The following is a 26,697-nucleotide window of genomic DNA, read 5'->3' on the forward strand; positions in this document are numbered from 1 at the left end:
GATTTGTGAAGATGCCAGGAGAAGAGGCACACACGGATGCTGAAGGCAGGGTTTAAGAAAAATCAGATAGATGGTGAGTTCCAGTGACTTATGGAGAAAGCGTGTCCCTTACGCTTGTATGCAGAAGGATTTATACATGCGACTATTTAAAAGGGCGATTTTAGCAACCATTTGCAATTAGAGCAATCATTTGAAAATGTTTCTTTATCAAAAGCTTTCTTTAAAAAATAATGTTGCTTCTTTTTCTTGATATAGTTATTATTCCTTCGGAACAGTCTGAGACCCTGAGATGATAATACGCCCAACCACATATCTGCTGGTATCTGATAGTCAGACTGCAGTAGGTACTGGTATAAATATGCGTCTGGTTTGGCAGGAAGCAGCAGGTGTTTAATAATTGTGACTGAAGCAGCACCACAGTGATTCACAATGTGGATCCAAAATTGGCAACTTGGCAAGAAACAAGATACAAGTTTAGCAATAAGCTGAGGGCTCAAGACATCAGACCAATAAAGGCCGAGGCAGGGGAAAGGATTACCCCCACTGTGTCCCAAGGAGGGCTCTAAGCTACATCTATCTACTCACACCTTCTGGTAGGTAATCTACAAAGCAGGTTGGCCGCCAACACAGAAAGAAGCCTTTGCCTACTTAACAGCCAAAATTAGTTAACAATCAGTTAGGCAGGGGAGCTAAAAGAGGGAGTTAAAGAGAAAAACATTAACATGAAACAATGATAAACTGAAGCCATTTAACTTGTGTCTTTAGTACAGAAATTTAAGGTTGAGTACACATGACCACCTAAATCCTTTAATCCTGCTGCTGACATTTATAGTGACTGAGAAGGATTAATCATTTTGATCTCTAAATGAATCATTTTAAGCAGTTAATGTTTGAAAGTAATAAACTTTGGAGTTGAAGTAATTAGCCTAGTAGATCTGATGAATGTTTCAAGCTTTTACTGTGTGCTTTTACAAAACTATTGACACATGCACACATACAACTGTTTTGTTTTTTTTTCAGCAGCAATATTTCAGAAAATATGGAAAAGGGGTTAAGATTCCTTTCATGTTTGTCTGATGACAAGAGGCTTGGGGAGCACTGGGGAAATGAGAAATTTGGGGTCTAACTGGAAATTCATGGTGGTATTAAGTGTTGAATCGTCAGACCATATGGTCATATTTCTTTTGAAGTCTGGGATTAGCCTCATTCTTCACTCTAATGGCATCCAAGACTAAACCAAATTTCAGTCTTGAAAATTAAAAGCATTTTCCTTTTGGCTCTTGACTCTTCCTCTTTCAGCATTGCCAACATGCCTGAAGGTTTAATATATTTTCATAGTGCAAAATATACAGGTAGGGGCTGGGAAGGTGGCTCAGTGGTAGAGCGCTTGCCTTGCATGCCTGAAGCCCTGGGTTCAATTCCTCAGCACCACATAAGCAAAAAGAAAAAAAAAAAAAGCCGGAAGTGGCACTGTGGCTCAAGTGGTAGAGCACTAGCCTTGAGCTGAAGAGCTAAGGGACAGCGCCCTGGCCCAGAGTTCAGGCCCCACGACTGAACCAAAAAGAAATATATATATACAGGTAAATAAAACTAAGGAAGAACAAGAAAAGTAATTCATTTCACTTCCAACGCAGCAGTAAAAACAGTGCAGGAACATAATTAGTATTTAATCAAAGGAATTATTAATACTATTTTTACATTCATCTAATGCTAGGAGGTAACATTTGACAATTTATAATCTTCGTGTTCTATATTTTAAGAAAGAGAAATTAAGTTCTTTTGACCTATCTGGAAAATACAGCATGTAGAAACACTTAAAAGTGACTTAGTGTTTTAGTAATATCATGCAGAAAAATGACTTCCCTTCCCCATGCAATCTGTCTCTAAGCACTTAAACGGGCCATTTTAAATTTGAAATTTGATGAAATGGTTTGAGAAGTAGTTCCCCATGATCTGCCACCAGCTCCTCATTCTCTCAGCACAGTACTGGATATATCATGTACACTGTGATTACAATGGGGCAAACGTCTTTATCCAGCAAAACCTCTGTGGCACATCAGCAGCCGAAGCTGTTTTTAAGAGAGGAGTGTGGTTATGGCTCAGTAGAGACCATGTGACCGTACCCACAGCCCCGAGTGGAATCTCACCCTGGATGAGCTGGAGGAGAGGAATAACACAGCCCTCCCACCCCCTTACTTGCCACACTCAACTACAGATGTTTGGACATGTCTAGTTTTGTTTCTGTTGTAATGTTCTTGTTGAGGTACATTTCATAGGCAGTGAAATTCGCAGATCTAAAGAAGACACTTCCATGAGTTTTAAGAAATGCATCCACCACAAGCCCAAACTAGACCTGGCACATCTCCAGCCTGCCCACCAGGCAATCTCCACCCTCACAGGCAACCACAGCTCTGCTTGCTTGTATGGGAGATTCGTTTTGTCAGTTCTCGGAATGTTATACAAAGGGAGTCCCAGACTTGATACTCTGGGTCTTTTTGATTAATGGAGTGTTTCTGAGATCTTTCCACACTGTTGCATCTTTTAGTGTGGCCAAGTCATGTTCAATTGTACAAATCCACTGCGTTTTATTATATGCATTCACTTGGTGATTTTACCATGGGTCCTGTTATGGATAAAGTGCCTATGAAGATAAGTTTCCATTTGTTTTGAATAGTACTTTTCAGATGAACTGCTGGAATAAAAGACTTGTTTTATAGAAGGAATGGCCAGTTTTGAAAGTGGTTGTACTACTGACATTACATATCAGCACCAATATTTAATTCTGGGGTCTTTTTTTTGGTTTTGCTTTCATATGACTTGATACTTTGAAACAGGTTCTCTCTAGGTAGCAGGGGTTGGCCTTGAACTCATGATCCTTGAGTCTCTGCCTTGTGGGATTATACTCATATGTTGCTATGTTGATTTTTTAGTGCATATTAGTCATAAAAATACTAGGTTTCAATATGATACTTTCACACATGAATATGATGCACTTTGATTTTTTTTTATTTTGTTGTCAGTCGTGGGACTTGAACTCAGGGTCTGGGTGCTGTCCTTGAGCTTTTTTGCTCAAGATTAGTGCTCTACCACTTTGAGCCACAGCTCTACTTCTGGTTTTCTGGTAATTAATTGGCGATAAGAGTGTCATGGGCTTTCATACACAGGCTGGCTTTGAATCATGATCCTCAAATCTCAGCCTCCTGAGTAGCTTGGATTTCAGGTATGAGTCACTGATGCCTAGCACTTTTTCTTGTTCTTAGAGTCATGTATCTTTAATATGACATTTCTGTTAGATGATACTTTGCTCATTTTGAAATTGGCTTATCTTTTAGTATTAATAATGCATATTGTCTGTATTTACTATAAATTGTATATAAAAGTTATTTTTCAAAACCTACATACACAATTTTTCCCAAAGTGTAGATTGCCTTTTAATTTTCTGTTTAATTTTGATGAAGTCTAATTCATGAGGTCATTCTTTCACATTTAGTTCATTTTAGTAGCATTTCTAAGATATTTTTGTCTATTTCAAGGTTGTGAAGACATTCTATAACACGTTTAGCTTTTTATTAAAGGAGGTTTATAAATAGAAATTAAGAAAATGACAAGGTAGAATAAAAATATGATTTGATGCAACTCTGATATTCCTAGCCCTGGATCTCACCAGCTATTGACTGTGTGGGCATTTTAACAGGTCTAGGTCTTACTGGTTCTCACCTACAAAATGGACTAGAGAATTATAAAGCTATGATTATGCAGAGGTAGGAAGAAGGTAGCACAGCAGAGCAGGAGATAAAGCTGAAAACAATGGCATCAAAAGCAGAAAGAAATGGAAAAGCAAAAAGGATCTGGACTACGAGCAGGTAGTTTATGACTATAATCCCAGCTACTACGGTGGCTGAGATCTGAGGATCACGGTTCAAACCAGTCCAGGCAGGAAAGTCCATGAGACTCTTATCTTCAATAAAGTATTCAGAAAAAGCTGGAAGTGGCGCTGTGGATTATGTGATAAGAGAACTTGAACACAGAGAGTCTCACAGACAGAGCCCAGACCTTGAGTTCAAGTCCCAGGACAAGCAAAATAGAAAAAAAATTAGGCTCTGGATAAAGTATGAGTAATATGAGTTAGGATTTCCTTTAGCACCAGAGACTTTGGGTTTATTTCAACCAGAAGCTAAGTGGAAAGTACTATGTAATAGTGGGTATAGTGGTATATACTTGTAATCTCAGCACTTGGGAGGCTGAGGCAGGAAGATACAGAGTTCAGGCTGGCCTAAACTACATAGTAAGACTATGTCTAAAAAAACCACGAAACACCCTAAAAAGCATGATATCATCTTCTGATGCACCATCATCCATGAAAACAATGCTGGAACTTATCCTGAAGTACAACCAACAGAAGAACATAAACTAGCTGTCAACACCCAATCAGGAGAGTTGCTTTGCTTCTGCAGCCCCTAATGTATACAACAATCTGTTGCAGTTCCAAAACAGGGGTTTCTGCCTTTGTCCTTTGGTGATTTCAATTTAGAATGCTTTCCCTCCTAGGCCCTGTTCCAATGACAACTTTTATCAATATTTTGTTCTTCTCCCTTTCTTTCAGGTGGTGATAGTGGTAGTGTTTATCATTCCATGGTTAATATTTTGTTGTGTAATATTTCACATTCTTTTAGAAGAATTTTTGAATGAAGGTTTGAATAAACATTCATGCGTTGCCTCTTTTTGTTATTTATATACCTAAAGGTCACAATTCTACAGAAAGTCCTCACTTTAGGAGTATTGATAAGGATCAGCATGTTTTTCTAGGAAAACCACATGCAGAATACCAGCATGGAGCACACAGGGCAATAATTATTCATATCTGAAGAACTACATCAATAACACTCAGGGGCTGGGGCTATCTCTTTGAAAGTAAGTGCACCCAATTCTACCCATACAGGAGATTCCAGGGCCAATTCTCTGCTCACCATAATGGAGAGAAACTTGAAAGCAAATTACTAATGATTAATTGGATATGTGCAATGGTCAATAGGGTCCATGGAGGTAACTGAAGGCCAGTGAAGCCTAGGAGTTGTATAGTGCGCATATAGAACTTGGAATTAGCTGTTGCCTTTTCCAGGCTCAGAGGAAAATTGATTCACCTTTTTCATGCTTACTAGCCATTTGAAATCCTCTTTTGTGAATTGTCTATTCACCCACTTTTCCCTACTTGGTTGTTTGTCTTTCTGTTTTCACTCAGTGTATGATAGTTATAAAGTAGATACATGTCACATGGATTAGAAATTCATTTTCCTTTGGGCTTAGCAGCTCACACCTGCAATTCTGTCTAGTCTGGAGACTGAGATGTGAGGATCCTAGTTTCAAGTCAGACACAGGCAGCAAAGTCTGTAAGACTCTTCTCTCCAATTAGCCACCAAAAAGCTGGAAATGGGCCTGTGGCTCAAGTGGTAGAGCATCAGCCTTAAGCAAAAATGCTAAGGGACAGTACCCAGCCACTCGTGAATAAGCAAAAAAAAAAATATATAGATATATTCCTAATGTAATAATTTTGTTTCTGGGTAGTTTAATTTACACACAAAGGGTTTTAAATCAAAATAAACAGTTAAGCTTATCTTTTCTTCTGAGTGTTCTGTTCCTATTGAAATGATGTCCTTACTCTTAGGGTACATATATATTCCTAGGACCAGGCTGAATGCTTTTCTAGCCCTTCTCTCCTTGCTGCCTTCTGTTAGAGAGACTGGAAAGCGAAAATAGTATACATTTCCTCTTCTCCTGCAGCTAAGAATGGCCATGAAACACAGTTCTGGAAAAAGAAAAGAAAAAGTTGTAGGAAGAAGTCTCGTGGGAGTGAAAAGAAATAGCCCTTCTCACCTGTGTTCATTCTTATTTCCACAGGAATATGAAAGTACAGCAGCCACCTGGGGATCCACAGGACAAAAGCCACACGCTCAGGATGGCAGAGCAAAAAAGATAGAAGGGACCTGGGTCCTGGATGGCATCTTCAGATCTCTGTACAGTCTACTTTTGGAATTATTGGTTGAGACAATAATTCACTTAGGGGCTTAAGTCACTGTTTGGAGCTTTCTGCTGTTCGTGGTTCATCATGCCTGTGCTATTCAGTCTCCCAAATTAACTTCTAGAATTCTTAGTGCTTTATTTTTTACATTTGTCTTTAATCCATCTGAATTTATTTTTGAATATACTGAGAGATATGGGTCCAATTTCTTATTCTTCCAGATGGATAACCAGTTGTGCCAGCACCAGTTATCAAATCCTACCGAACAACAACAAAAAAAATTTGTTTTATGGTAAATTTTCCTATATGCTCTGATCTATTCCTGAACTTTCAGTATATTCTGATGAGCTATCTGTTAGAATTTGATGATATATAGATGTAACTACAGTTTCACAGTATTTTGGAAATCATGTAAGACCATTTTAACCTCACAGTGTTCCTTTTAAGTATTTTCTTTTTGCTAATTTCAGACTAATTTACTCATACTCTAATTAACACTAATTAAATTAACTCATTTGATTATTTTTTAATACCTTAGAGTTGTATGCGTTCAGTTTTTGGAGAACTGACATCTTTAAGGTATTAGTCTTTGCATCTTTCTATTCATTACGATCTTGTTTTGTCATTTGGTGATATTTTATTGACCTCTTTATATTGGGTCCCATGTCATGCTTATAAAATTTATTCCGAAGAATTTCATAGTCCTTGTTTGCATCTGCAATAGGATATTTTTTGACTTCTAAACGTAGACAATTATTGCTTAAAATATATTGTGACAGCTAAATAATAACTCACAACAGATATCAAACACTATTCTAAGCAGTTTAAATATATTTACTCATTTTATGTATGTAATTCAGTCTACCTATGGGAAAATGGAAAGGTCAAATACCGTGACACTGGTCTTTATCCCAACACTTCAGAGGTTGAAAATTAGGGATCCCAAATACTAAAGCAGCCTGGGGTACAGAACAGAAAAACTCAGTATTTTGTCTAAGCTAGATTTTTGGCCAGGACTAGATAACCTGCCACTCAGCTAATGACTAGCAAAGCTGGGATCACAACACAAGTCATGCGGATCCAGAACCTGCAGTCTTCACTCACATGCTACATTAACTTTGTCATCTATCTATTAATCTTGTGTTCTCTCAGGTACTGAATTCACTTCCAGTTCTATTCGTTTAGTTCTAGAAACACCTGGCATAATCTTAACTTACCATGTATTGAACCAAAGATCCGATTTTCACTTTTCTCAAAATAGATATCAATGACTTATTTTTTCTCTTATTGTAATTACTAAACTAACTATTTAAGCAACCTTCAATAATAACTGTGATATTAGGAATTCCATTCTTAGGCTCCTGATTTTAATGGAAAAGCCCTAATGTCTTACCAGTTAAGAATGCCATTTAAAATTTTAAATAATCATTTTAAATATAATTATTATAATTCTTCTTTCTTTTTTTTACTTAGTGAGCTTTTTTTAAAATGGAGAATTGTTTCTAAATCTTACCTAAAATACGCTGCTCATCTATTGATAAGATTGTTTTCCTATTTTGATTTATTAACCTAATTAGGTTAGTAGATTTCCTAATAGTAAAAAATCCTTGCATGATACCAGCAAGGATTAGTAAATACTTGGTTACTAAATTGGCTTAGCCTAGTATTCTTTTTATACAGTGCTGAATTCTTATACAAAAATTGTTTAAAATTCTTACTCACATATTTAATGGCACTTGTCAACTACCTGTCTAACCTCTTATGATATAACTGGTTTTGCCAAATTTTATACGTGTTCTAAAATAAGTGGGCTAATCATACTTTCTGATAAATAAAAAATCCTTTATGTTTTTCAAATTCACAGATCAGAATAGTCTCGTCTAACTGTTCGTCTTTTTAGCCTCTCTCCTTGTTTGTTCTAATAGTTACTTAACCAGGATCATGACAAGGGTCCTGCACGTTGCTAATCTTTTTAAAGTATTAGCTCTATTTTTTTTGTTTGCATTTTTGATCCTGGTACTGGGGCTTGAACTCAGGGCCTCATGCACTTACTTATTTTATTTCACAGTTCATTCTCTACCATTTGAAAGAGTTATTTCAAATGACCTCTAGTTTTGATCTTAGTTTGTTTTGGCTTGATTTATTTAGAATATTCACTTCTTCAGATTTTTAGTAAACTTCTTTGTTGGTATGTATTCTTTACATGGATTCCATAACAGTACATCATTTTCCTATGAGTACAGCTTTCACTATTGGTCATAAATTTTGGAAGGGGAATTTTATATTCATTATTTTCTGTAGCTTCATATCATTCGCAAGGGCCATAATCATCCTTGGGCAGAAGTGAGTTTTTTTTAATCTCATCTTTGGTACTACAACTACTACGATCATTATTAATTTTTAATTATTATTATGTAATTGCTCTCTTACTTTTAACCTTTTAGGTCAGTCTAATTCTGAAGAGAATGAAACAAAATATCACACTAAAAATGGACTTTTATGACCTTTCCTTTTTCTAACAGTTCCTGCTTTAGAAAGTTAGCTACTGGGTTGTTTTGGTAGTGCCTGTTCTCTGTACAGTGTCTCATCTGTCATGTTCTTAAGGGTTCTCTTTATTCTGCTTACAGATTATTTGGGTTTGTTTACTTGTTTTGTAGGGTTGGAGCTCAATCCCAGAGCCTGAAAAACACTACATAAAGCTCTATCACTGAGCTATCTCCAAGTTCTATTTAAAATAAATTCTACCTTTCATAATAATAATAATAATATATTCTTTTCTTTTTCTTTGCATTTACCAGGCATCTTTTTATTCTCAACTAATTTTTTGTATCGTTTTTCCATGTGTTCCTGATTAATACTAATAGCATTTATGAACCAATTGGACAGTTTACGTCAAAATTCAGTACATTTACATTTCATGCAGTATGTTTGTAAAGATTTGATCCTTCCATCTTGTTTTATGATTATTCATGATTTTCCCGGTTTCCTCTTTTTTCCTGGGAGCTGTTTTCGCTAATTTGGCCAGATTGCTAGTCATTGCCTTTCCCTCTGCTAATTAAGTAGGCCCACTGTGCCTTTTTCATTCCACTAATGATTACCTTCCCTCTCCCCACATTCATATTCAAGTACATGTTTTTCATTATTATATGAATGCAAGATAGCAATAGTATCCCTTTACCAAAGCAAAAGCTCTATTTCCTGTTTTCCTTTCTCTTCCTTTTCAGAAGAGATGAGATGTTAAAACCCTTTAAACTCTGTCTATCACTTGCCCCCCAACTATTTATTATATTTTACTTTTAGGTCCAGCACTTATTATATTTTTTTTCAGTATGTTCCTTACCCATTTCCAATTGGTCTACCATCACCATTGATGATTTAACTATACCTACCACAAAGCTGATTGCTCTTTTCTTCTTCTTTTCCTATATCACAATTCTCACTGTTGATATTCCTCCCTGAATACTGTGGTATATATTCTTAAGATAATCACTGAACATTTGCACCATACATACACACACACACACACACACACACACAATTTTTTTGAGAGATGAATGATCTTGATGGGTTCAGACCCAACACATCAACTTGGCCTTTGAGAAAACAACAAGAACAGATTCTTTCCTCCTCTCTCCTTTCCTTCTCACCTTTCCCTTGAAGCAGGACATAAAACCTAGGACGGTTACTCTCAGATACTCTCTCCAAAAGCAAGTTATAAGATCCTCATTAGAAACTTACTCTTTTCCTATTCCTTGTATCTTCCTCCTGAAGATACAAGAATGCAGAAGACAATTTGAATATATGGGCCTTACAGGGTTAGGTTACCTGACTAAAGTAATTTGCTGCAGAAGAAATAGAATTGTCCTGGATCTCTATGCAGTATCTCCCTAAATAGATAACATTAATTTATGGGAAGGTTTCAGACCTAAGAGCTGACATTTCCTCCAGAGAGACAGAAACAAGCAACCATCTATTCTTAGAGGATGGTTGCTTGAGGGACCTTATTTGCATAGAAAATGGTCTTTGTTCTCTGTGCACTTCTTTCCTTTCTTCCAAAGCCTCTCACCACCTTCCCCCAGAAACTCCAAGCCCAGACTTTTCTCTGCAGTCTACAATGCTACTTAAGCTTTAACCATCTGGCTCTTCAAGTTCCATACTTTGCATGGCTCTCATAGGACTATATGCTAATAAGCTTGTATGATGATCTCTTTGTTGTCAGTTTGTATTATAGATTCAACTTATTAAAACTTCAAGGAGTCAAAAGAGAAAGTTCATTTGCCCCTACATTATCATCAGATCATATTCTACCTGTCCTTTCCCCTTTAGGACTACAAAAGTATACACACGTATCTGCTTCTTTGGGTAGGAAGGTAAAATGTTAATACATTTGTATGCTCTTTTTTGTTCACGGGTCTTTTTGTCCTCAGAGCCTCAGACATGAGTCTTCGTGGCAGATAAGAAAAGACATCTCTCCTTTCCTACATGTGTTCTCCACAGCCCTGGGTGGGGGTTCTTGGGAGTCTTCAAGCACTGTCTTTAGACCTCCACTGTTGTTGATGAGAAAAATCGTTACTGGTCTTATTTTTCTTTGTCAGTAATAAGGAAGTTAACTTGTTTTTTTTTTTTCCTTCTGTACAATCCTGTAAAATACCTTTATCTTGAAAGTTAAACAATTTTTCTAGGATGTGCTTAATGATGTGTGTGTGTGTGTGTGTGTGTGTGTGTGTGTGTGTGTGTGTGTGTGTGTGTGTGTGTGTGTTTCATCTGAGTTTTGTTTTGTTTTCTGTTTGGGCTATATTTATTCAGAACCATTGGTTTGGATTTCAACTATGTTTACCCTTCTTCTTTAGCAAATCTTGTCTGTCTAAATACTTGTATTTTGACACTGGAGACTAAATTCATCACCTTGAAAATGTTAAGCATGTGCTCTGTCACTGAGCTACACCTTCCAACCTATTTTATTTTTTAGTGTGTAAATTATGGCTTTTTTCCACTCTAGTGATTGATTGGCATTGTTGGCTTACTGGTGGCTTTATTGGCTTTGTTGTTGTTCTTGGGTTTCATGGCTCTTATAGAAATACCGTATTTTGGTTTGAGTCATACATTCTTTCTTATCTCTATTGCATGTTTCCATTATGTGCTTCCTGAACATTTTTCATTCCATCACACTTCCTGCTTGCTAGGTGACATTAAGCACACTGTTTCCTTTTATTCAGAGATAGTGGGAAATTCTGAATGAATTCAAGGATAAGCCTTTCCACTCCCTGCTTCCCAAGTAAGGCATTCTCCTAATATCAAGAGTGATGAACATACTTATTTAGGTTTCTCCAGTTTCTGAAGGGTAAAGCAAGCCAGCTGCCCTGGGAAGTGATTTCACTTAGGTATGGCCCTTGAGAGAGGTAGGCCAGCCCAGGCTCTCTTTGGAAGCACCAAGTCATAGCATTCTTTGTGATCTTTACCTCATTTGGAGCTCTCATTTGCCCTAAAGGAACAAGTACCTGCTTCAACTAGGTCCATCAGGACTCTAATAGCTTCCAGATTTCATTTGCATCCTTGCTTTTGCATCCTTAATCACTGCTCAGCTCAGATGATGGAAAGAATCAACCGAGAGAAGTGAGGGATGAAGTATCATTCAGGCTACTAACCATGCCAGAACCCTGGGTATGTATTTATAGGACAGTTCACACTCTTGTAATCACCCCCCCTCTGTCTTCTCCTTCCTTCCTTCCTTCCTTCCTTCTTTCTTTCTTTCCTTCCTTTCTCTCTCTCTCTCTCTTCTCTTTCTCTCTCTCTCTCTCTTTCTCTCTTTTTGGTAAGTGACAAGTTTGTATCTAGGATATAGCATAAACAGTGGACTAGGGCTGGGGATGTAGCTTAGTGGCACATTGCTTACCTAGCATGCTCGAGGTCCTCTTTTGGATTTCCCATATGACACACACACACACACACACAAGATTAGGACTCAGGATGCAGCCCACTAGGAAGGTCTTCATCTCCTTTCCCCAGAATCCCCTAAACTGCATCCCAACTGATCCTGATTCAATCATGTATGAGAGAAGGAGAATAAACAATGTTTGTGGGATCTGCCCAGACCTGCAAGAAGGCAAGTTCCCAAAAGACGGGCTTCTGTGGGTGGAACCACACTCCAAGGGAAGATGGCATGAGTCACATTTGGCAACCAGTCTGTCAATCTGCCTTCCTCCATCCCTTTGCATCTTTGCAAATAAATCTTCTCTCCTGATCTTACTTATGTAAAAACAGATAGGATGCTGGCTTTCAAATAAAAAAAACAATAACCTTCTTCTCCATGTCAATTATAGAAATAAAAATTAGATGGTAATCTTTTCATTTAAAAATTCTGCAGTTCACAACCTCAGCACCAGATTACTCTTTAGTACACTGGATAAGGACTGCCTCAAAGGTGACTATTTTATTTTATTTTTGTTATCCTTGTACTTATGGTTCAAAGGAATGAAACTATTCTTTTTTTTTTTCTTTGTCAGTTGTGGGGCTTGAACTCTGGACTTAGGCACTATCCCTCAGCTCTTCAGCTCAAGGCAAATGCTCTACCCCTTGAACCACTTCTGGTTTTTCTAGTGGTTTATTGGAGATAAGAGCTCACGGACTTTCCTGCCTGGGCTGGCTTTGAACTGTGATCCTCAGATCTCAGCCTCCTGAGTAGCTAGGATTACAGGTGTGAGACCCTGGCGCTCAGCTTGAAAATATTCTTAGTTGCAGACATTACATCTTTTCAAAATTCCCCCTTAAGGCCAAAATTCCTTGTTGGATTTTGATAAGCATACTTTAGGCACAAAACATAGCACAGAGAACTGCAGCAGAGGTGAATGTGGGGATAGCAGATCTTTCCTTTTTATCCTTTCTCAAAAACTGCAAGGTGATCTTATGTAGCTGTTGCATGGGGAAGTGTATTTCAGACCTGATGGCATCAATTGCTTTCAAGGATGAAACAAAGTAAATAGTATTCAAGAATGTAAAACATGCTATTGTTACCCAAACCCCATCACACCTACTGAGAGCTCTCTACAGCTGTTGAAAGAGCAACTATTTCCATCACCAGCAAACCCCAAGAAGAAATTTAAATTGGGAGAGAGGATACCTATGAGAGATCCAATCACATTACACACCACCGAAAACGAAATAACCCTAGCTTTTTAGTGTCTAAATACAACATGTAATTAATGATAGTTACCTGCCAGTCAGTGAAGCCATACAAAATGACTAAAATCAAGTTTGATGATAGGCCATAAAATTGGTTGACAAAAACAAAACCAACACATCGTTCTCCCTTTTGATTATCTATGTAATTGCACTACTAGAGTTCTCTTAGCCTTTCTTCCAGCGAAAGCAGCATTTTCTATGTCATCCAAGGTATAAAACTCTCTGAACAAGCTAAATTAGCATGATTCTTTGGAATTGTTTCAAAGATTTCTGGCTACTATTAATATTTCTAATATTTCATCTTTATTATGTGTATGATGTCAGGAGCTGTGGCAGAAAGCACATTTTGTCAATTAAATAATTAATCCCACAGCATAACAGTCAGTGAGGAAAAATTGACATTTGTCGGGTTCAAAGAAAATGAAAGTCTGGAAAGACTTTTCATTGTGCTTGCTCAAGGAAAACATAATCTGACGGCAGACTTGCGTTGCTCATTCTCTCCTACACCTACCCTTCCTGCTAGGAACACTCCCCAGATCCAAACACAAGGAAGGAAAACCATTTGCAATGTTTCCCTCACCCTCACCCACCCCATTACAATCAGACCCGCTTTACTTCCTTCAAACATGTTCTGCTTGCTCACTTTTCTCGATTCACACCATCACCATTTTAACACAGAATGGAAGAAAATCAACTCCTGTAGGCCAAGGGGGCAATTATTACACTGAATTGCCTGTGTTTAGCTTTGGCAACTGCACAGATACAAAGCCTGACTAGTAGACAAAGACTGACTGGCCTAGGTTCAAGTCCCAGGTGGTGGTTGTGCACCAGCCATGGGCTCACCAAACCCTAAATATCCCCATGAAAGAAAGCAAACATGGAGACCTATCTCATACAAGCTGCTTAAGTACATGGCATGCAAAAAGGCATCCGTACAGGTTTGCTAGAAAAAAGTGATAGGTTCCCCTGATACTCTTCATAAATGGTGATTGAGGAATGCGTCTGTCAAGTGAATCACAGCATCATCAAACCTTGCTTTCCCCTCTGCCCTAAACTACTTCTCACTACTCCATTCAGCTCTTAACAAGAGGTCTCCATCTGCTGCCTGGCTCACTTTCTCTTTCCTTTGTCCCTTTACTTAGCCAGTCCCTGCCTCAGGAGGAGGAGCTGAGTACTAGTACTATTTGGTTCCCTAAGAGCTTGGGTTCCGGGGTTTCTCCACAGATGGTGCTGCCAATGTCGTCAACAGCCGTCTGCGCTGGATTAACGCTGCCTAGGAGGTGAAAATTTCAGAGTGCTATTTTTAACCTTCTTGAAGCATCTTCTGCTCTGCCAAAATGAAATGCTTGCTTGGGGTGGGGATGAGTCTCCTCTATGCATCTGCCACATGTGCTGCTATTTTTCCCCACCACGTGGGGATCCCCGCTGCCCCCTCCCACACACACACACAGGGCATGCAACAGTGAGGTTTGTTTCAAAGAGCAAAGCATTGTATTTGGGGTCTGACCGCACACATGTCTACACTATACCCACTGTTTTCTTTTTAACTGGTGACAAACGTGTTCATGGATCATTCATTTCAGCCGTACAGATGATACGAGACGGAAAAATCAAATGCAGAGTGAGTGTTCATACTTCGTTTTTTAAAAAAATTTTCTATTGCTCCCCTTACACAATGAATTGCCAGCTCGAAGCTATTTTGTCCTTTCTTATGATTTGCTGGTGGGCTTTAAAGGGGAAAAAAAAATCTCTTTTTAGAAAATCAAATGAACTTTCTTAGATGCAAACTGGTTTGGGTGAGTAAATACCATCTCAGTCTAGTTAGGAGGGCCCTTTCTGCAATGCAGTGGGGCAAAGAATCATAGGATATTTTCAGACTTCTAAACAACCTGCCTCCTATCACCTATCCTCAAATTTGTTCCTTCCTTCCGCATATCAAACGCTGAGCCACATGATTTGCGAGTTGATTAGGAAACAATGAATATATTCTTTATTATGGATGCTTAATTTATTTTTTTCTCACTTCTGGATTAATTGGCTAAGGGGCAGGAAGTGCTATGTAAGTTGTAATACTCAAAACAAAATGTAAGAGGGTTTTATTTTTACTTTAAGACTGTATTAGATGAAATATAACTCTGTATGCCTCAGACTACTGTCTTACATGTGAAAATTGTTCAGTTTAGCATTAGGAAATAAAGTCACAGAAGTCTTTATTCTACTGGTAGGCTATGCTGGCAGAAAAGGGAATGTAAAATGTTCAACAAACCTATGCAAATGACCAAGCTATAATAGAGTATATTACAGGAAAGTAAGATCTTTTATGGTGTCATTTAAAAGTGCTAGGTTGCCCGGGAGTAATAAAACAGAACCTTTTGGTGTCAGGATCTTATATAACATGGGTACCTATGCAGAACTGGGCTGACTGGATTATGAGATAATCGAGGATCATCATTCTTGGGACAGGTGACCATCCTCTACCATGGCCTCTTTCCCTTGGATCAGTTCTAACTATAAAAGCAATGTCTGTATCCAACTGAGAGGAAACCCTAGAGACCGATTTGCAGGCTTATGTTCACAATGCATGGATATGTGTGTGAACTGTAAACCTCACCTATAAACATGGAGCTGTGGGATTACTTTCGACATTGTGTCAGTGTTCATGTCTGGGGGGGCCAATGTGCCACACATGGCTTTCTAACCTCTCAACTGGAATACCGTGTGAGCATTTAATTCTCTAAATTGAGAACAAGAGTAGGACATCAAAATTGGCAAATAATCCTGCCAGAATTTCTGGCAGGACAGGGGAGGGGTGGGGAGAGGGAGCGGTGACAACTCAAGTTAGCAACATTTGGGCATGCCTTGTTTTACTAGAACAGTTACCTACCTTGTCTAGAATACTCGTCTGCTTCTCTGTGAACCAAATCCTTTACTCTGTTTCCATAGAGCAGCCTCGAGGAATCGTGATCAAAAGCTTTCAGGGTTTCACTGGAACTATAAGACTTCTGCGTAGGGACCCTACACTCGTCATTGTCTGCTGACGAATTTGTATAGCGCCGTTCTTTCTCTCGTCTGCTCTTGGTCAGGGAGCAGTAAGGCCTACGTTCTTTCACATCCATACTTCATTCCTTCTCTGCGCACATCAGTCCTGCTTGTTACAAATTATGCTCAGAGTTCAAGTCTCACTGGCCTCTCTGCAAAGATAAAAGGTTGGCATGATGTCAACATAATATGCATCTGTAAACTGACTGTGAGAGGGGGTGAAATGCAACAGTTTTGCCTATCTGGGAATCTATTTTTTTTCTTTCAATAAGAATTTAGTATTTGTAAGATCACTGTAAAATATGCTGCCAATAAGAGCTACAAGTATTTGTGTAAATTACTGTCTCCATTTTTTTAACATGAAAAAAAAATATTAGCCTAAAGCTCAAATTTTACTACAGAAGCCAGCTCAACATTGGCCTCGATCACATTGTATTTTCCACAATGGAAACGTTTCTTCTGGTAGTGTTTTCTTTGTGCCCACACCAATTACTTTTTTTTCTTACTAAAACTTGAATTATTATTTATTTTTCAATTTTATTTGAAGAGCAGGAAGAAAGTGGAGGCTTCTTCCAGCTGAAACTTCATCAAATGCATGGAACAGTTTATTAGTTTCCGTCAGAGGGCAATTTTAATGTCTTAAGGACCTGAAAGTCTTGAACTGTGGAAAGAATTGGTCTCCTTCTCATATACCCTGCTCCTTGAAATGCATTTTCCTCTCTAGTAAATGAACTTAATCAGTGCTACTGATATTTAAGGCAATTCAAGTGGCTAATTTGATGGGAGTAGTTTTCTGCCACTGCCCTTAGCAAGAATAAGTTAGAAGAAGCAAGCCAAATCGTATTTGTTTGCTTAGCAGCTCGCTTTTTTTTTTTTTCCAAAAAAGATTTTGCTGAACCGACAGTGGAAAGGGCGAGCAGAAAGGTTCTGCTGAACAAGAGCTGCAGCCTAGAAGAGGGAGAAGAAATGCCCAGGGCTAATCAGCGTTCAAAATGATCCTGTGTTGTCTTTATTCTCTCTCATTTTGTCCTTTTTTTTTGAATCTGAAGGTCTGGGAAGGCTTTGTCTTCAGCCTCCAACCCACCCCCAATTCTGCTGTCCTAAATTTGGTTTTTATTTGGGTGATTCCATAATCGACGAGATATACATGATTTTTGGCAAGCCCCTGGTCTCCTCTTTGGTTCCACATTCTTAGGGCTGTGATTTCCATTTAGATGTTTTCTTCCATGTTGAGTCCCTTTGCTGAAAGGGCTCTCACCCTCTCTTCTTCATTCGCTACCAATAGATACACCACAGGGTTGTTTCATGTGCTTCCAGCTTGGAATCTTGTAGCTGATCTGATTCTCTCTTGTTGACTCAGCTTACATCACAGTTGTCAACAAGTCTTGATTCTTTCCACTTAGTACAACAACTCCTAAACCTGTCATTTAAGAGCTTTTACCTTCTATCCAGCTACAAAAAAAGAAAAAAAGAGTGGCAAAACTCTCTGGGCTAGAATGATTACAGAATTCCAGAGCTTTGTTTAGAGAGGCTTAGATTGTTTTTCTACGCTACCTCTTCAACCAAACTACAAGGGTCTCCTCACGTGCAGTTTGAATGGAGTTAAGCTCTTCAAATGAGTTGCTAATATGTGAGTATCTTTATGTCTCTTTGTCTCCATTTCCCTTTTTAATCATTATAAAACAACTTATATTGTTCATTGTCCTCTTCTGATTCATTTCTCCATTTCCCTTTTTAATCATTATAAAACAACTTATATTGTTCATTGTCCTCTTCTGATTCATTTCTCCATTACTCTCCTACAAATTCTTCTAATAGGTCTTAATAATACTTGGATTGTTGATTATAGCATTGCTTTTAGTTTAAGATGATAAATCATTTAAGATATGGATATAGAAACAATAGGATTAAAACAATAAACCACTATTTCCTTTTCATTGCAACAGACAAAAGTTACTTTAGACAAGTATTTACTGAATGACCACTATGCATTAGAGTCTATTTCAGATGCTGAGGGATAAAAAGTGAATAAAAGATTTCTCCCCTCCGAGCCATTCTTTCCATTAGAGCTGTTAAATAAAAATTACAAGGGGCCATTATTTTGACTAGTTTCCTTAGAGCAAAATAAAAATAAAAATGGAGTCCATACAGGCCCCACATCACCAACCTGTTGTTATCTGATGATCTTTTCTATCTCAGACAGAGTTTATGAGCCATTTTCAGTCAACATGATAATGGTAGTCTTCTTGTTTTAATCCTCATTTAAAAAAAAAAAAACCCTTCAAGATGTTGATATCTCACACCTATGATCCTAACTACTCAGAAGGTTGAGATCTGGGGATCCTGGTTCAAAACCAGCCCAGGTAGTGAAATCTAAGAAATTTATTTCCAACTAACTGGCAAAAAGCTGGAATGGAGGTGAGGCTCACGTAGTAGAGTTCCAGTCTTGAGTGGAAAAAGCTAAGCAAAAGTGTAAGGCTTGAGATTCAAACCCCAGCATTGACATGAAGTTAAACAAAACAAAACCAACAAAACCAACAACCTGTTATTAACTAATCAATTGCTTTTCTGTTGCTATGTCTCTCTTTTCTCACCTCACAAGGCAAGTAACTTCTAAAGTAAGAATAAAAAACCTGGAATCAACTCAGATGGCCCTCAGTGGATGAATGGATCAACAACATAAATGTGATATATATATATATATATATATATATATACATATACATATATATATCACATATATATAGATATAGATATGCACAATGGAATTCTATGCTCCATCAGAAAGAATGACATTGCCCCATTTGTAAGGAAAGGGAAAGACTTGCAAAAAATACATTAAGCAAAGTAAGCCAGACCCAAAGAAACAGGTTGCATGATTTTTCTCATTAGTAATAAATAGAATATGCTATAAATTTACAAGTTAATCCAACAGACAGTAAAAGACAATTATATGTGGACGTGAATAATTAACAGCACTCTAAGCTTTCGCTCATTGAGAACAAAGGAGGATATTCTTAGGAAAGGATCACAATGGCTCAATAACTATGCACGTATAACTATATAAAATGATGGTTATCAAAAAGAACTCCAAGAAATGGAAATGAGGTTTTTTTATTGTAGTTTTTGTACTTCTTATACTTTTTCCTTTCATTTTTTCCCCTTTGATTTATTCCCTTTGTTACTGTTTTTGATTTCTGTATTCTTTGTCTTGTATATAAGTTTATCAGGAAGGGAAAGGGGAATTACAGAAATGGCGGGACAAAGGGTGAACCAATTCAGCAATGATGCTCACTAGACAGTATGTTGGAACCGAACTTTATAACTTGGGGGGAAGGGGAGTCAAGAGGGGAAAAAGTGGGAGAAAATGTTCAAAAAAAGAAACGTTCAAAAAGAAATGTACTCATTACCTGACATATGTAATTGTAACTCCTCTGTACATCACCTTTACAATAAAATTTAAATTAAAAAAAAAACCCTCTGTATAGACTATTGGAAAGTGAATTTAATTTTATGGAATGAAGTCTGCCTGCTTCCAGAATTGTAAAGTAAAAACATTAATTGGCTTTAATTATCTTAGACTAAATGGTTGCAATTTCTAGTTTCAATAAAAATTTTGTTTCTAAAATTGTCTTGATCCCTTTTGGAGGAAAAACCATATAGACTTTCAAAAGTAAATGATCATCCAAAAGCCTTTTAATTGAGGACAAAAAGATAATTCAAGCATCTTCAGTAATGGAGATTTGGGATTCCAAGTGGTTATAGAACTTTCATTTCCTGCCCTATGCTGATGACTATTTTAAAAGAAGTTTAGTTAATAATGCGGCTCAGAAAACCATACCCCAAAGTACTTTGGTATGCAGAGTAATTTACATTTAAATATAGAAATAAATCTCTTTATTATATAATTTTTATGATAAAAATTTGTACCCTTACAGATCAGGTAATCCTGAACTTCTTTAATATATTAATATGGAGTGTGTTATCACAATTAATGATACAACTTTGTGACAATGTTACCACAGTGTAATAAATCAACATTAATTAACTTTTAATAATTAGAAATAAAATACTAATTTTGGGCTTTTTGTTCAGTTGTTTTGTTGGTGCTATTTTTCTTTGGCATTGTGCTTTTGCAGGGAGTGCTGAGGCCACACCCACAGCCCAGAATTAGAATTTTAGATTGCCTTGAACTTTATAATTCATCTTTAGCACCAAATCTCTGTTTCATGCCATTTCTAAAATGCCATGATAAATCCATATCATATTCAAACACACTATCTAAGGGAGAGGCAATTTGATCTTAGAGAGCCAAGACAACGAAAAGTCATTTGTATCTGCCATTCTACTTTTAAGGAATGAATGTAGTCACACTGTAATGCTTGCAACCACTGATATGGTAATGAGGGAATCAGTAAGCTTCCTATGCCTTCAAAGGGCCATTTTCTGTGTTATCTGCTCTACTCAAAGATAAGGAAGAGAAGGTCAAAAAATAGAAGAGCTAAATTGAAGCACCTGGAAGGTGACTAGTCAGCCCTCCACATGGACTATGGACTAGAGCACACAACGCGTAAGAACTCTATGGACAGAACAGGAGCTCCATCAGTAGGCAGTGCCTTTGAAAACCAAAGAAAGCTATTAGAACAAAAGATGACCCCAACTGAACTGGCACAATATCAGTCTGAATCGATTACTATTTATTACCTTCTTGAAAAGCAACTCCAGGGCTAACCATGAGTACTCCTAGGATAATCACAGCTGTTCTTAAAGCCAATTGTCTTCCTTGGTTATTTAGTTATTTTCTCAACACCAACAGTTGTGATACAGTATGTTTCACCTTGATTCTTTTTAACTACACCATGGTGCAAAAGCAGTACACATCCAGTAGAAACTGCATTTTGAATTTTGAGTCACCATCTTTTCTTGAGCTAGTGACACATGTACAAAGTTCTCTGGTACACTGGCCAGGAACTTCAACTTCAAACCAGTCACACACCCACAAAGGTAAAGAAGCAGTAATGAATGATGCACCATGTTGTTAAGCTATAATATATACTAGGTTTGGTGCACTCAATCTATTTCAACTTCTATGATATTTTCAGTTTACAATAGAGTGATCAAGATCTACCTCTATCAGAAGTGGAGGGCCTCTATAGGTTGAAGTATTTGCCTGAATAAATTAATGTGCAGCAAGTTCCTGACTTACTGAAATTAACATAGGGTGATCAAATCATATATGTTGAATTGATTATCTAAATATATTTAAAAAACAAGGCCAGGAAACTGAACATTATTTCATTGTGATATGTTCCTACTTGCAAAGACTTTTTTTTTTAACTTGGGCCTTTAAAAAGTAACCTCAGGCAAGAAGATGTGGTATGTAACCTTATAATCCCAACTACTCAGGAAGTGGAGGTAGGAAGATTTGGACTCACAGCTAACCTGCACAAAAGGGAGAGATGCTCTCTGAAGATAAGCTAAGGCTAAAAGGGCTGGAGGAGTGGCTGAAGTGGTAAAGCAGCTGCCTAAAAAGAGGATTACCTTAAGTTCAACCACTGATACCTCTCCTCTACCAAAAAAAAAAAAATGACCTGAGTTTTGAGCCAGGCATGGTAGCACACTTGTCTAATTCTAGCACTTGGGAGGCTAAAGTAAGAAACGCAGAATTAAATGTCGGCTTGGGGCTATATATTGAAATACTGACTCTAAATAAATCAGGAGAAAAAGAAAAGGAAAACTAATTTTATTTTAAGTGGAGTTTATCTTTATAACCCATGATGCCAATGAGTACAGTGTTTTGGGCCCATAACAAACATCTGTAAAATGAATTGTGGTTCTAAAATTTTATGAGCCAAAATAAAAATAAATAGGCAAATCCAAAAGATTAAATAATTTGTTGGTTAATCTCACTCATGCTTCTATTCCTATCTTTTTTCTATAGAATTACAATTTTTAGAATGTTATATATCATTCTACATAGGTTGTTCTAGTTTTCTTACAGTTTGAAAACTTAGCCAAAAAGAAGAGGTAGACGTCAGAAAAACACTAATTTATCTCTGGTTAAAGATTTAAATTAAGATGTTCATACACAATACCAATAAAATTTCACATTTCATTACTCATAACTCATATTTTCCTGATAATTATCAGTTACATTGATGAACAGTAAATAGAGCTTTGTATACTGTACAAGTTTGAAAGTGTTTCTGTTATTGAATAGTAAGATTAATATCAATTGATCAGCAGAGAAAATCAATTGCTTTTGCACATTTTATAGGAAATTTTGCTTCCTAAGGTCAATTTTTGAATCAAAGAACTGAGATAATAAAGTACAAAAATAAAATCATATTATGGTGACTTTTGGGGCAGTACTAAATTCAAGCATAAGTAGAGATTAAGTTCACAGTTCAGACAGAGAATCAAATTCTAATGCTTGTGATTCAAAGGCAAAACTCAAACAAAACTTAGAAATGAAAGACAGCCCAGGCTAATGTTGAACTTCTGATCCTCTTGCCTTGGTCTGGGATACCCCATTCCTAGACCACCATTCCCTATGAAATACCGGAAACAATGGTTTTCAAGCCGTTGGCCTCAAGCAGTGAAGAGCCAGGATCCCTGAGACTAGGAAATAAACCAGGTGAAACCTTGATTACCTCCCTATTGCATGATGATAAGGAATGAGAAACCCACCAGGGCCTAATAGGTTTCCTTAATTACAAACATAGAACTGAGTCCAGTAGAACAGGTAAAAAGAATTTTCAGTGTTGGACAAAAAAGAAAGGTGCGTGGAAAAAGTTCTGGAGACTGCAGGGCTTTACTCTAGAGTATTCAGCCGAGTATTGATCATACATTTGTGGGAGGAGACCATCAGAGGCTTTCAGAGGAAGAACGACTTTTCTGAATTTCATCAGTACTGACATTTTGGGAGGCAAATATATCTTTTTTTTTCCAGAGGGGATATCTCATAAATGTGATGCAGTATATAGCAGTATTCCTAACTTCTACCCACTAGATGACAGTAGTACTCCCAGTTATGACAGTAAAACATGTTTGTAGATATTGACAGATGTTTCTGGGGGGGCAGGGGGATAAGGCTCCCTTAGGCCCACTACATTATAGCCAAAGTATCCAAGACTCATATAAGAATAGTGTTTACCCACTAACCAGAAAGGAAAGGACTCATTATTCAATGGGACATATTCCCAGGAAAGTCATGCTTCAATTGTGGACAACAATTAGCACGAGACTAAACACAATTCTGTTCCCAACTAATAAATCTTAAAAGCAAGACAAGGAAGGGTCAAATTGTTTCCAGGGAGCTTAACTATTCCATCATAAAGGCATGGAGTATTATAGGAATACAAAAATATTCACAAGGTTTATCACCTAATCAAAGATTACCAGGAATTCAAAAAAGCAGGGGAAAAAATGAAGAGAAAAAAATCCACCAGTTAAACCTAGACCTCAAACTGACATAGGTGTTACAATTAATAGACAAGGATATGAAAATGATTATTGTAACTTTATACCATATGTTTGAAAATTAAATAGAGATAGGGAAAGTAGGGAATCAAATTTCTATAGGAAAAACTATAAGGCCTAGGATGAAGAATCCAGTGGATGGGATTAATGAAGATTACATATTATGGAAGAAAAGAAGAATGAAATCAAAGCATAGTGATAGAAAGGAGAGAGATAATGATTGATGATAAATAAATCTTCAGTGAGAAACAGAATTACTTTTTTTTTTTTTTTTTTGGGGTCCGGTCGTGGGGCCTGAACTCCGGGCCTGGGCACTGTCGCTCAGCTCTTCAGCTCAAGGGTAGCGCTATACCACCTGAGCCAGAGCGCCACTTCTGGCTTTTTTCTTTTTGCTTATGTGGTGCTGAGTAATTGAACCCAGGGCCTCAGGCATGCAAGGCTAGTGCTCTACCACTGAGCTAACTTCCAAGCCCAGAAACAGAATTACTTTAAAGAGGCCAATACAGACATAATCAGAAGGTTAAAAGAAGGAAAGTATCTCAAGAAAACAATAACTGAAAACATTCAAGTCTTATCAAAACCAAAAACCTTTAGAAGTCCATTACATATAAGAAATGTGAAGAAAACTACACTATGACATTTAACTATGATTAAAATTATTCAAACCCAGCAATGGAGAATTAGTTTTAAAAGGAGACACACAATAAAGGCATATTATATATAGAACATTGCAATAAAAATAATGTCAATCAAAAATACAGTAGGGCATCATACAGGTTTTGCACTCTTTCATTGTGAAAGAGATGAAAGTTAAAGAATTAGTGACTCAAGCAAACATAGTTAAAATTGTAGAAATCCTACAAAAATTAGGTTATGAAGAAAGAGAGTAAGAGTTGTGGGCTTAACAAAGACATAGGGGCAAAAGAAGACCCTTCTGTGGAAAAATGACATTTAAGGACAGGCTCACAAGATAAATGGAATTTAACTTGGTCAGAAATGTGTTTGTCACATGGAAGTGGTTTCTGGAAGAACAGGCCAGACTAAAGTGCAAAACATGTTCAAAAACCACAATGAAGCTGGGAAGAGCTTGGCAGACAACTATCAATGGGCTGGATGGAGTGAGGAAGGGAGACGTATCAGATGAATCCACAGGGAATGGAAAGCAAGACTCAGGTTGCTTTAGACAGGTTCAGCAGCTTCATTCATGGACCATCAGTAACGGAACATGGCTGGAGAGTTGTGACTACTATTACAAGTGAAATGATGAATCAGATCTCCAACTTAGAGCCATCTCATTAGCTGAGATGAGGAAGAGGGAAAGGGAGAAGGAGAAAGGGAATGTCTGCAGCAGATGCAGGAACTCTTGCTGGCAGTAAGTTTTGCAGATGTCCAGGAAAGAGCCTGGACTTGATACAGAGAGGTCACTAGGCTTGAGAGATGGCTAGAGGCAGTATTGGCATAATGGGTTGGAATAAAAGTGAGGAAAAGGAAAAGTTAAGACTAAGAACATCTCTGCAAACAAGAACTCCTCCTAAGTCATACAAAAGAAGATACTCTCCCCAAAACACTATTTAGTGCACACTTTCTAAAACTAGGCATTAGACTGGTAACATTTGCTCCATGTTGAAACTAAGATCTTCAGATAAACAAAAAAAAAAAAATGTTTGCCCTGTTAACATTTTGGGCTGACTTTGTCATTACTCTCCCTTCCCCATCCTTCTCTCTCTTTCTCAAGTATGTATGGTGTATGTATATCTGTGGATATGTGTCTGTGTCTGCATGTATATAACATAGATAGTCTTGTAACCCATGTTTCCTTAACATATTATGAACTTTTTCAAATGACTTTATTAGTAAAAAACACTAAATAGGAGGCTTATTTTAAAACTCAGAACTACCCTTTATGTTTTATCATGAAAACAGCAAGTATGTAAACTTAGATAATGAAATAAATAGGAGTTGTGTACTAAAATAGCTACTGAATAAGTATGAATAGTATAAAAATTACTTTGTTTAATTGTGAAAATACCATACAGAGGGGTTACAATCACATGAGCATGGTAATGAGTACATTTCTTATCAAGCATTGTTGCCTCCTCCTTTGTTTCCCTTTACCATTCCTTCCCATCTCCCCCACCCCCCCGCAAGCCCCGTGAAAAATTTTTAATTGGAAAATATATAGAACACTGCCTCAAGCGATAAGAAAGGTAGCTTAAATCTCATCAAATCACTAAAAAAATTAAAAAATATTTATATGTAAGAGGAAACAGAAACTGAAAATGATCAAAATTGAAAAAAATGGATAATGAAGCCAGGCACCGGTGGCTCACACCTGTAATCCTAGCTACTTAGGAGGCTGAGATCTGAGAATCACTGTTCAAAGCCAGCCTGGGCAGGAAGGTCCATGAGACTCTTATCTCCAATAAAACCACTAGAAAACCAGAAGTGGCGCTGTGGCTCAAATGGTAGGGTGCTTGCCTTGAGCTGAAGAGCTCCGAGACAGCGCCCAAGTCCAGAGTTCAAGCCCCATGACCAACCAAAAAAAAAATGGATAATGAGTTTATTTACTGGGTGATCTACAGTGGGGAGATGTACAATGATTTAGAAACAAGATAATTAACTTCCATATTTGAGAATCAAAAGTGATACTTCTTCTGATACAAATGATGGGGCAAAGTATTTAGTAGACAGGGTTAATCCACTAACAGTGACGTGGTCGATAGGTACAAAGTCAGGTCATAATCTCTATTCTTGGAATGGATGGGAAAGGCACTCAAGAATCCAATACAGCGGAGTCAAATGAAGCTTCCCAGGCTTGCAGACCTTTAGGGTGACGTGTAAATAATATTTCTGAAATTGTCTTCTTGCGTGGATCAAACAAGATCCACCTTCTTTCTTTCTACATTGCTACAATGACTTAAACCCAAATCTGAAGAATACCTCTTCGTTCACTTCAACCTGCTTTAGCCTGAGCCAAGTCT

At 37.5% G+C, this 26,697-nt stretch overlaps 1 protein-coding gene across 1 annotated transcript in view; it reads right to left on the reverse strand.

The window, feature by feature from the left end:
• The window catches only part of LOC122125261 (teneurin-3-like), a 39,533-nt gene extending 23,222 nt beyond the window's left edge, over positions 1-16,311 (reverse strand). The window contains exon 1 of the mRNA XM_042699858.1: positions 16,080-16,311. Within this exon, the coding sequence (XP_042555792.1) occupies positions 16,080-16,311 (232 nt within the window). The remainder of the gene's footprint in view (positions 1-16,079) is intronic.
• Positions 16,312-26,697: the final 10,386 nt, after the last annotated feature.

This window comes from Dipodomys spectabilis, unplaced genomic scaffold (assembly GCF_019054845.1).
Source record: "Dipodomys spectabilis isolate Male_0828 unplaced genomic scaffold, ASM1905484v1 ptg000009l, whole genome shotgun sequence".
In the NCBI taxonomy this organism is placed as follows: domain Eukaryota; kingdom Metazoa; phylum Chordata; class Mammalia; order Rodentia; family Heteromyidae; genus Dipodomys; species Dipodomys spectabilis.